Source organism: Dryobates pubescens, chromosome 9 (genome assembly GCF_014839835.1).
Source record: "Dryobates pubescens isolate bDryPub1 chromosome 9, bDryPub1.pri, whole genome shotgun sequence".
NCBI lineage: Eukaryota > Metazoa > Chordata > Aves > Piciformes > Picidae > Dryobates > Dryobates pubescens.
In genome coordinates, this window is record NC_071620.1 from 15621561 (window position 1) to 15634414 (window position 12854).

The following is a 12854-nucleotide window of genomic DNA, read 5'->3' on the forward strand; positions in this document are numbered from 1 at the left end:
AGTCCTCAGCACAGGAGAGACATGGACCTGTTGAAAGAAGGCCAAAGAAGGTCCACAAAAAAATGATCAGGGGGCTGGAAACCCTCTGGTGTGAGGACAGGCTAAGGGAGTTGGAGTTGTTCAGCCTGGAGAAGAGAAGGCTCCAGAGAGACCTTCTTGTGGCCTTTCAGTAGTTAAAGAGGAGACAGAAGAAAGCTGGGGATAGACTTTTTAGCAGGGATTGTCATGGCAGGACAAGGGGGTGATGGCTTTAAACTAAATTAGGGGAGACTTAAGACTAGAGAGAAGGAAGACATTTTTAACCATAAGGGTGGTGAGACCCTGGCCCAGGTTGCCCAGAGAAATCATTGAAGTCCCACTCCTGGAACCTTTCCAGGTCAGGTTGTTTGGGGCTCTGAGCAACCAAATATAGTTGCAGATGTCCCTGCTCAGTGCCAAGGGTATTGGGCTAGGTGACCATTAAAGGTACCTTCCAACCCAAACCATTCTATGATTCTGTGATTCATGCTAGCCACACTTCCTTAATACTTTTATCTCCCTTTATAGGTGTAGCCCCACATTCTAGGCTGCTGCTAAATCCATTTTCCATCAGCTCCAATGATAAAGCACCTTAAAAGCTGATAGAACCAGATTCCAGGACACACACTAAAAGCTTCTGCACACTCATCAGACCAAGGTCTACATATCCTCCAATGTCTAGTTAACAGCTTTAATCTTCAGGCAATCCTCAGCTGCCAGAAGAGCCCATAAGAATTACAACTGAATGTAAAACACAGTTCTGATACTCATGACTTGTGCTCTAAACTCGACCAGGTTCTGGCAGTTCCACAACCTAGACAACAAGGCAACAGGCAAAGAGGCTTTCTTTCCTCTCTATAGCAGCACCACTCTGACAGTGCCATCTTTATTTGTGATGAGCAAGTTACAACTGTCTGCCCTAAAACTGGAGTTTTAGAAAGGAAAAAACATTCTACCCATAAGCAAAAGAAGACAGAAAAGAAGACCCAAGGCATGCAAGACAGTCTGATAAAAAACATGTTAAGATAAGCAGTTGGAATTTCTCTGCACCCTGGGCTCAACTCCCACTGTGGGTTTCTGTATCACAAAATGGTTTCCCTCTTTCTGTGGACATTTCTGAATTCAGTGTCTCTGCCACACTTCTTCCCACCAGCAAAATGCACAGCAAACAGATCCATATTTCCAGCTGAGCCATTCCTGATCCTCAAGCTCACTCAGTATGATCACAGTTTTAGGTAACTTTCCATGAATGTAATTCACAGCCTCTCTTCCATTCTCCTAAGAGTCATTTGTGATGACAGGCTGGAATGATGTTCAACTAGGGTAAAGTTCTGCACCTGGGGAGGAATAAGCCCCTGTACCAGTATAGGTGAGCAGCTGACCTGCTGGAAAGCAGTTCTGTGGAGAAGTGCTGGTGGACAACACGTTCACCTTGCCCTCATTGCCAAGAAGACCAATGATCTCCCAGGGTGCCTTAAGAAGACTGTGACTAGCAGATCAGGAGAGTTTTTTCTCCCCATTTACTGTGCCCTAATGAGGTCACATCTGGATTACTGTGTCCTGTTCTGGTCTCCCCCGTTCAAGAGAAACAGGGAACTACTGGAGAGAGTCCAGTGGAGGTTTTCAGGTGGCTGTTGCTGTCTGTTTTGTGGGTGCCTCCCCAACAACACCTCAGACAGGAATGCCAAAGGTGACTTATTATCTAAAAGCCATGCAGAGAGAAACATGTAGTATCAGATACCATCTCCTCATTTTCAAACTGCAGGTTGCACTGTGCTGCATCCTCCGTTAGTGGCTTCTGGAGCATGTTGCGGCAGATGAGCCATATGGACAGGCTGGCGATGAACATCCCAATGTCTGGTACAAAGAGTCTGATCACGTTGCCAGCATCTGCTCCTTTCACACTGTATGGGATGAACAAACAAACAAAAAAGATCCATAAAAACACAAAGAAACATTGATTACTTCTAATGACATTTTTAACTGGAACAGAAAGTTAATTTGAGGTTTAAAAAAAAATCAAAACACCCCAAAAAATGAAAAGAAGCTTCACAATATGATGGGGATAAAGGAACTCCAGACAGTGAGATATTTGCTCTCTAGGAGTACAGAAAAGCTGACTGTTCCCTGGGAGCTCATATAGTCACATTTTAGTGACACTTAGCATTTAGATTAACTCAATTTTGTGAAGAGTAACACATCAATGACCTTCAAATTCCAGAACAGAGACTTCAGCTGAGGTTCTAGAAGGCCCATGTGTATAAATCACAATCCCTTTACTGGCATCCTTGGCAAAGACAACAGAGTCCAGTTTCTAGAAGGTCCATGTCCTTGGAAGGTCCTTAGACTTGATGATCTTTGAGGTCTTTTCCAACCTTGTTGATTCTATGTGTGTAAACCACGCTTCCTTTACTGCCATCCTTTGCAAAGACAATGGAGTCCATGGCACTCCTAAGTGTGTCCTAATCGTTCCTGGCAGACAGCAGAATGACCAGAAAGTCTGTAATATTTTAATATGCTTTCTTTTGTGTTAATACAGACCTCTTAAATACCTTTTGGGGTATTTAACTGCTAATATTTAAGTACAAATATTTAAATTTGAATTAAAATGTTAGGTCCCTCACCAAGAAAACCTCCACAAGATTTGTAAAATTAGATTCAAAGTATGTTGAGAAAAAAATACTGCACTGCTTCATTGGACATATTGAATTGTTCAGGCTGGGAAATATGGGTTTGGATGTGGTCCCTGAATGGAGAGCTTGGGTTTGTGGCACAATGAACAGTTTGTTAAGCTGCTGCATGGACTTACTGACCTTTTAACTATTAATGAGAAGACATAATACACAGCATATGCAGCTCCAGTTCTAATTTAATTTTGGTTGTTTGGTTTTTTTCAGAACTTACATCCATAATCAGTTCTGAGGACAGGTGAGGCATCTCTATAGCTGCCTGGGCATAGGTAAGTGAAGCAGAATAGTTCTGCATAGCCTGAACTGGTAGAACACCTCGATAGGTTGTTTATAGATGCAAAATGTTGTGACAGAACAAGGGGTGATGGTTTTAAACTAAAAGAGGGAGATGTAGACTAGATGAAATTTTTTTTTTACCATGACAGTGGTGAGACACTGGCATGGGTTGCCCAGAGAAGTGAGAGAAGACCCATCCCTGGAAACCTTTATTCCAGGTTAGGTTGGATGGGGCTCTGAGCAACCACATCTAGTTGCAGATATCCCTGCTCACTGCAGGGGTATTGGAATAGATGACCTTTAATGGTCCCTTCCAACCCAAAATACTCAGTGATCATCTCTGCCTCTTCGTTATCATAACACTACCAGGTTTGAATCTTAAACAAAGCAACAAACCTGTTTCTGAAGGAATTAGTTGCAACTGTAGGTCTAGAGTATTTAAAAAGCCTCTAATGAGATTACAATACAACCACTGTGAGGAATTTTGTTGGCCTGCTCATATGTCCAAGATCAAATCCTACATTTCTATCACTGCTGCTAACCCACTTCTTCCACTGCTATATATCTTGCAAAATAACACATACCCAAAGTAGGAATAAAGTTAAGTGACTGGAAAGCCAGCTTTAATGTTTGTTTCAACAGGTACAAACGAGTGTATCAAGAAAAGCAGTGAGAAATGTGCAAGACTATAGGATACTGCCCTGTAGACAGTTGTGAGATGGAGCCTTCTGTACTATGGAATTACTTCAAAGCAAGAGAGGGAAAATTATAAATATCTACTTTTTCTTCCCATGCTCAGACAGAGACACAGAGTTACAGATTTGTTTTGGTTGGAAAAGATCTTCAAGACCATTGAGTTCAACTATTATCTAACTAACACATCTGCTGCTAAACCACAACCCTCAGCACCACATCTCTGCATCTTTTAAACACTTCCAGGGATGGGGATTCAACCACCAACCTGGGCAGCCTGTTCCAGTGTTTGAGAACCTGCTCAGTGAAGAAGATTCTTCTAATATCCAAACAAAACCTTCCCAGCTGCAACTTGAAGCTATTTCCTCAAGTGCTATTGCTTGTTACTTGGGAGACGAGACCAACACCCACTTCACTACAACTTCCTGTCAGGGAGTTGTAGAGAATGAGAAGTTCTCTCCTCTTAATAAATAAGCTTACAAGGTGCTGCCTGAGGAAAACAACTTCAGATTTGAAATTGCAGCTTCTTTTAAAAGAAATTGCAAGTATGCAACCAGAAAAGTTTCTCCTCTGATGATGCTCTTGCTGTTATAGATTAACCTTGAATGACCATTCATTGCATAGCAGTTAAGGAGCTTGAAAGCACATTGCAAATGGCTTCAAGTTGCACTGAAGCAGAGGGAAAAATTCAGTAGGTCATTGAAATGCTTCTAAAAGGGTTAGATGGCAAAATCCTTGCTGGATTGCTTGCATGTTTCTTGTGCAGGCTGCTTCAAGCAAAGCATGCTGTATAGTCAGTCAGTGTATGAAGGTGAAGCCAATCTGTTTGACACTACAGAAAACACAGGCTTTACAGGCATCTGGTCATTTTGCAGCACTCTTTCTGCCACTGAAGAGGAGTTAGACAAGGCAGTAAGAATTTCATGTTCACCGAACCTAATTCCCAACAATCCCAGGGCACCCGGGATTCACAAAGCTCTAATGAATTACTTGCACTCATTACAGTGAAAGCCACCTCTTAGAGTAGTTTTACTAAATAACAGGCAATGAAAACTGAATTCTGGGATCTGAAAGTATCACCCTGGTACTTTTTTAGGAAGAGCTGAAAAAAACAAGAAAGTCCCTGAACTGGGTATTAGTCTGTGTAAGGCCAGTATAAATTTGCTAGCTTCATTGAAAAATGGAGCAGATTATTTTATGTAAGACTTCTTGTAAGTGAGATTTTCTGTGCACAGGCACGGAGTGCCATCAAATAAATATTTTTGCAGCACTTCTGAACTTAAAGCATGATTCCATCAGATTCAGCCACACTTGGACCAATTAGAATACAGCAGCCTTCGGATACACATGCCTTACTTGCACCAGGTTCTCCTTCCTCACATTGTACTCCTGTGGAGCCACGCTGGGTCTTCCTTCACATATACCCCTCCCCAGAACAAGGGGAGAGCCCTGCGGGAGCACTGCCTCTGTCACGGCTCACATTTCTTTCCACTAACCCAAACCAAGTACTTCTGATCTTGCAAAATAAATCATTTAGCATGTTGTTGTGAAAGATGTAACGTGCGGCTCAGGCTAGCACTGCAGAGGCTGAACGGCAATACTTAACCACAAAGCAGAGAAAAGCCCTGCACATGAATAGTTTATTCATCAAAACCGGTCACAAATCTATGCTGTCCCTGTCGCCCCGTGAAAAGGAAAACAAATTGACCTTGGTGTGATAATTAAAAAGGAAACAAAAGATGACTTGCAAAAGAGGGGAAATGTATATTCTTCGCTAGAGCAGAATAATAAACTGCTTCATTCGACCCCAAGCAATTTGCTCCTCAATTTTTCACAGCCACAGCTGATCCAAAAATCAGTTATTCCCACTTGTTATCTCTGGCAGCACAAAAAGAAAGAAAGAAAGAAAGAAAGAAAAGAATGGTAAATACTGCAACCATTCCACAAACATTTCTCACTGTATTTGCACATTCACACGTGGTCATATTTTGCGCTTGATAACAGACTGTGCATTGTGCTCCACGCTCCAAAGGAAGCTCTCTGATGACCAAGTTAAAACAGAACTACAGGAAACCTATTCAGCAGATCTCCTAGAGAAATGGATTTTTTATTTTTTTTCAATCCCTGGAAGAATCTCAGCATATAATAAATGTGTTATAGCCCTTGATCTATAACTGCTACAGTATCATTTATTCACCTCAACTAAATTATTTACCTACAGGTCAACTTTAATTGAAATAGGTATCTCTGACTGGAGCTTAATAATTCAGTCGGAAACATGTTCTGAAATGTAATTACAGTAAAGAGTAGCTTTTCCCCCTCTTCTGTTCTTCCGTATAGGTGCAGAACAAAAAGTACCCACACACCTCCAAAATAAAAATAAAAATTGTTTGTTACAGGGTTGAAATGTTTTCATTTCTTTGACCAAGTAAATTGCTTTGCACACATGTCTAAGACAAGGGAGTACTACTGGTAGGGTTCTGAGAGTTCCTCCACAACAAAAAAAAAAAAAACAAATTTTGGGGGGGGCAAAAGGAATACCCAGAGTCATAGAATTGCTTCAGTTGGAAAATGCCTCTAAGATCATTGAGTCCAACAATCAGCCCAACACCATCATGGCCATTAAACCATGTCCTGAAGTGCCATGTCTACGCGTTCTTTGAACACATCAGTGGACAGTGACTCATCTACCTCCCTGGGTAGCCTGCTCCAATGCCTGACAATCACTTCTGTCATTATTTATGACTTCTGCATCAATATGTGAAATTGGTTTATTATATCAACAATTCCCTAACAAAGCAGTTTCCTTATCAGCCAGTCTGTGTCCCCTTTGTCTCCTTGTTTTAGGCTACATGCTTTAAACTGCTTTAGAAAGATCATCTTCATGGTCTGTGTTTATACAGAAATTATTTTCCAGGTCCATTTCTGAAGTTTATTGGTGCTTATAGAAATTACTAGCCAAAATTTCATGGTTTATCTCTATTGAGAATAGAGTTAGCAGTGGATATACAGGTTAAAACTGCTCTGTCATGTCATAGAAATCACAGAATGGCTTAGCTTGGAAGAAACCTTAGAGATCATCTACTCCAACCTCCCCACTATGGGCAGGGACACCTCTCAACTAGACTCAGCTGCTAAAGGCCACATCCAACCTGGCCTTCAGTACCCCCACGGAAGAGGCATCCACAGCTTCCCTGGGCAGCTTATTCCAGAGTCTCACCACCCTTGTACTGAAGAACTTCTTCCTAAGATCCAGTCTAAACCTACTCTCCCTAAGCTTAAAACTATTCCCTTATCCTATCAGTAGACACCCTTACAAAAAAATTCCTCTCCAGCCTTCCTGTACCCTTCAGGTACTGGAAGGCAGCTCCAAGGTCCCCTCAGAGTCTTCTTATGATAAGGGCATCAGAACCAGATACAGTATTCAAAGTGGGGTCTCACAAGAGCAGAGTAATGGGGAAGAATCACCTCTCTGATGGCCACACTCACTAGAAAACAGAAATTCAAATATTCTGGAATAAAAAGTGTAATTTAAAAATTACATTCTTGCTTGGTGCTCTAGGAAACATCATTTGAATTTTCTGAAAAGAAAATTTCCTTTTTTTCTTTTCCAGAACACCCATTTCTGTCAAATTAGGATTAGCCGTCCTCTACCGAATGCACAAAGCTTTGCTGAACATTGAAGGGTTAATCCTGCCTTATCTGGTCTGGTTTCATTTCTCTAGAGTGGAAGGCAGACACATTGCCTTCCTCTATATTTGTGGCTTACAGAATTAAACCAGAAAAGCAGCAGAGCTATTAGAACTCAAATTGCAACAGCTCCAGCAGGGAAAAAAACCCCGGTAAAATTGTGTGTGTATATATATATGTGGAGAGAGAGAGAGAGAGACACTAAACTTTGTGTAAAGCAACATGCAGACTAATATATAAAATATTCCACATGTACAAGGAAAACCAATAGTCTTCAAACTCTAAATATATAATATTTTGTTACAGAGAAAAAAAATAGGGGAAAAAACGAACTAGTCCGTCTTAAAGAGAATTCAAATTAATTCAGCATCAGCATTATATCACAAAATTAAGCTTATGTTGAATGATAAATCAAATGATGCCTTTAAATTAAGGGTCTGTAAAAAGCTTGATTTTATAGTGAATAAACAAAATATTTTGAACTTTATTGCTAAACATAGTTTAAAAAAATAATTGAGAGTATTTTTGTCACTGCTTATTGTGCTGTGTTTTCTTTCTTCCCCTCAGGGGTTTCCTATAGCAGCTGGTTTATTTCTAAGGAACAGATTGAATAGAACTGCTCCTAGGTAACATTTATATCCATTTACAGGCGATAAACTAAGGAAGAGAGGCCCAGGTGCTAATATTTCCTATTCATCTTGTTTGGTCCCCATGAGACATCTGATATTTCCAAGCGGATCTACTATTTCAGAGTAATTCACGCATCGCCATAGATGTTTGCAGTGTAATTCCCACAGGCTTCGTCTGCAACTACAACCACTTGGACTGGAGGCAAATCAGACCCACGAATCATAAGCACTGTCCTCTGGAAACATGGACTGGCAGTAACACACATACTGGGAATGATTCATTGGTTTATCACCAGTATCCTCTCTGTGATCCAAAAATAGTGGAAACTTTGAGGGTACCTCTTGTCCTCTTTCAGTTGGAACGAAGGATGAAATTACAGAATCATTGAGTTGTTTCAACTGGAAAAGATCTTCAGGATCATCAAGTACAATCAGAATCTCCCAAGTCTAGTGCTAAGCCATGTCCCACAGCACTGCACCTCAGCATCTTTTAAATATCTGCCTCTGTATTTACTTGCACACACATTAATTTATCTAGGTCTGATGACTGCAGACCTGGTGTGAGCCCCGAGCAGCACTGCAGGGGACATAGGACAATCACACTCTATATTCATGCTGGAATGACTTGGCTTAAAGGGCAAGTTAGATATGATGATAGTAACATTGATGTGACCCTCAGGGCTAACCTCTGCCATGAGTAAAGTTTGCAAGTTGCTGAGCTGGTAGAGCTGCCTGCACTGGTAAGGACGATTTGATCTGAATGCAATTACTTTACTTTTTAGCTCTGTTTGATTTCAAACTAAGCATCATGCATTCAAGAAACATGTGGACATGACACTTTGGGGCATGGTTTAATGGCCATGGTGGTGTTACGTTGCTGGGCGGGCTTGGTGTTGTTAAAGGTCTTTTCCAACCCAAACCATTCTATGATTCTAAGTCCTTTCCTTATCTCATGTTCACCCACAAAATGAAAGTAAATTAAGTATGCTAAAATACAAACTCAGACATATTAATTGGGATCTTAGAGGTCTTTTCCAACCTTAACGAGTCTATGAATATCAACAACCACAGGGCTATGAACGATCACTCTTAATCCTGCACTTAGTGTGACTGTCCTTTCAGTTTATGCAGTATTTTACCCAAAACACCTCAAGCTGCACTTTTGAGAGAAATTTGGTCATGCAAAGAAAAAGAGTGAGAGGAAGAGGGAAACAAAAGACACGGGGAAAACTACTTCTAAAAACATTTAGCTTGCACTGACCTACCCAGCATACCAGTTTGTAGGGCTGCTGAAGTGTTTGCAAAATCTTAGTCACTGCTGACAAACTGTGTCTGCGTGGACTCACAACCCAAAAGCACACTTTGCTTTCTCAGGACAGAAACCTTGAGATGAAGAACATTCTCTGTATTGCAAAAGTGCTTAACCACATAATAACCAAGCAGCTTTCCAAATACTGTTCTGCAGAGAGAGGGAAGAGGGAGAGCAGCTATTTGAAACTAAATGCAGGGTGCCAAGTTTTTTGGTGCCTTGTTGCTTGCACAAAACATTCACCATTAAGAAATTATGGATACATGCAATATGTAAAATGCTGGTTAATGCCAAGTTTTCTTTCTTAAAGCACCCACTATGTCTTGGTGTTCATTGATCTTCCAATAAAGGGTGAATTCCAGCTTTCCCAGCTTGCAGAAGACATATAATTTAGCTGAGATTTAGCAGCTCTCATGCAAAGCACTCAGCTGTGTGGCTGCCAGACTCGTGACAGTCCAACACCCAGATCACTTTGCCCACACCCTGCAGCTCCAAAAGTGGAGCAGGACTGATGCTGGGCAGCCAAGAGGACGCAAGCATACTCCCACACTCGTGGTGTAGTGTTTGTCAGCCTCCTCAGTGCTGTGGAAAGGATGACCCCATCCACATCAGAAATTATTTCAGGGAATGTGATTCCAGATGGAGGCAGAGCCAGGCTGAACAGAAGAGACACAGAAATGGCAGCTGTAGGTGCATTTTGCCCTGAAATCTGCAAAGAGGCTTTTCATTACAAGTATTATACAATCATAGAATGTTTTGAGTTATTAGGGACCTTTAAAGGTCATCTAGTCCAAAATCCCTGCATGAAGCAGAGACATCTGATCTGAGCCCCATCCAGTCTGACCTTGAATGAAGGTTTCCTGGGATGGGGCTTCTACCACCACTCTGGGCAACCTGGCCAGTGTTTCACTACCCTCAGTGCAACAGGTATCTTCCTTCTATCTAATCTAAATCTCTCCTTCTTTAGTTTAAAAGCATCACCCCTTGTCCTGTCACAACAGGCCCTGCTTAAAAAAGTCTGTTCTCAGCCCCTTTAAGTACCGAAAATCCACAAGAAGGTCTCCCTGGAGTCTTCTCTTCTCTTGGCTGAACAACCCTGACTCTCTCAGCTTGTCTACACAGCAGAGGGGCTCCAGCCCTCTGACCATTTATGTGGCCTACTCTGACCTGCTCCAACAGGTCTATTCCTCTCCTGTGACAAGGACTCCAAGGCTGGATGCAGTACTGCAGGTGGGGTCTCAGCAGAGCAAAGCAAAAGGGCATAATTCCCTCCCTCCACCTGCTGCCCATGCACGACACAGTTAGCTTCTGTGCTGTGAGCACATACTGCTGGCTCATGTCTAGCTTTTCACCCACTGGCACTCACAAATCCTTCTCTACAGGGCTGTTCTCAATGTCTTAATCTCTCAGCCTGTATTGACACCAGGGATTGCCATGACCCAGCTGTAGAACCTTGCACTTGGCCTTGTTGACCCTCTTGATATTCACATGGGCCCACTTCTCATGTTTGTCCAGGTCCCTTTGGGATGGCCCTTCTCTCACATGCACATTGTATCAGGGTTTGACTCTCTTGGTCTCTTCTCACAGGTAATTAGCAACAGAACAAGAGGGAACGGCCTCAAGCTGTGACTGGGTATGTTTAGGCTGGACATAAGGAAAAACGTTTTCATGGCAAGAGTGGTCAGACATAGAAACAGGATGCCCAGGGAGGTGGTTGAGTCACCAACCCTGGATGTGTTTAAAGGACATTTAGATGTGGTGCTTGGGGCTACAGTTCAAGGGTGAACCTTGCAGAGTAGGGTTATCGGTTGGACTTGGTCATCCCGAGGGTCTTTTCCAGCCTGAATGTTTCTGTGATCCTGTGACTAAAGTACTAATCCAGCGTTTACTGATCACTGCAAAATGAGCACTTAAATCTGTCCCTAGTGCTCATAAATGCATGGTGACTGACAGCACAGTGTTTATAAGAAGGCATACAGACATCCATGTGTTCCACAACATTCCTGACTAAAGGAAAGTGCTGAAAGGACTAAAGCAGGCTGACATGCAGCAATTACTTCAAACCAGATCTGCCCCCTCTCTCTGCAGCTTTTACTGGTTGGAACGTGAACAGATCACCATTTCAAAACTGCTATTTATTTCATACTACCACCAGCATATAACATAATCACAAAAAGTAAAAGACACGTCTAGACTTACCAGTCAGCTGCAGATGAGGAGGGAATAGTATTTCCCCCAATTACAGTGAGGAACACAGTAAATCAATGTCATTTTATGAAGCCAGATTACCCTCAATGCACAGGAAAGGCACACAGCCACTGGGAAATGACAGGTTGAGCTCAAGTACCCATTGTGAATGGTGGACTTCTCCACCTCTCTTGCCCCATACCTGATTCAAAATTAACCAAGTGCTATATCTTAGCCATAACACAACAAGTATTTGCAGGGATGGGGCCATTCAGAAAGACCCTCAATTAGATCATAGATTGTAGAATGGTCACCTTGGAGCCTTCTCTTCTCCAAACTGAACAGCCCCAACTCTTTCAGTCTGTCCTCATAGGAGAGGTGCTCCAGCCCTCTGATCATCCTTGTGGCCCTTCTCTGGACATGTTCCAGCACGTCCATATCCCTCTTGTAATAGTGGCTCCAGAACTGGACGCAGTACTCCAGGTGGGGTGTCACCAGAGCTGAGCAGAGGGGGAGAATCACCTCCCTTGACCTGCTGGCCACACTTCTCTTGATGCAGCCCAGGATCTGATTGGCCTTCTGGGCTAAAAGTGCACACTGAGAGCTCATGTTGAGCTTCTTGTCCACCAGCACCCCCAAGTCTCTCTCCTCAGGGCTGCTTTCCAGCCAGTCACTGCCCAGCCTGGATTTGTGCCTGAGATTGCCTCGACCCAGATGCAGTACCCTGCATTTGGTCTTGTTGAACCTCATGAGGTTGGCTTGTGCCCACCTCTCCAGTCTGTCAAGGTCCCTCTGGATGGCATGCCTTCCCTCCAGCATGTCTGCTGCACCACACAGCTTGGTGTCATCAGCAAACCTGCTGAGGGTGCACTCAATGCCACTGTCCATGGCACCGACAAAGATGTTGAACAAGACTGGTCCCAGGACTGATCCCTGAGGGCCTCCACTTGTCACTGGCCTCCACTGGGACATGGACCCATTGACAGCCACTCTTTAGGTGTGGCCATCAAGCCAGTTCTTTAGCCATCTAGTGGTCCACCCATCAAACCCATGTGTCACCAGTTTGGAGACCAGGATGTGGTGCGGGATAGTGTTGAAGGCTTGGCTCAGGTCCAGGTAAATGACATTAGTTGCTCACCCCTCATCTATTAACATTGTGACCTGTTCATAGAAGGCCACCAGGTTTGTCAGGCAGGATTTCCCCTTGGTGAAGCCATGCTGACTGTACCAAATCATCTCTTCACTATTCTTCTGTGTCAGTAGTGCCTCCAGGAGGATCTGCTCCATGATCTTTCCAGGCACAGAGGTGAGACTGACCGGCCTCGAGTTCCCTGGTTCTTCCTTCTTACCCTTTTTGAAACT

General features: G+C 43.0%; 1 protein-coding gene across 2 annotated transcripts in view; it reads right to left on the reverse strand.

Moving 5' to 3' along the window:
• The window catches only part of PIEZO2 (piezo type mechanosensitive ion channel component 2), a 338300-nt gene that overhangs the window by 156186 nt on the left and 169260 nt on the right, over positions 1 to 12854 (reverse strand). For both annotated transcript variants that reach the window (XM_054164079.1, XM_054164078.1), the window contains exon 5: positions 1760 to 1922. In XM_054164079.1, the coding sequence (XP_054020054.1) occupies positions 1760 to 1922 (163 nt within the window). The remainder of the gene's footprint in view (positions 1 to 1759; positions 1923 to 12854) is intronic.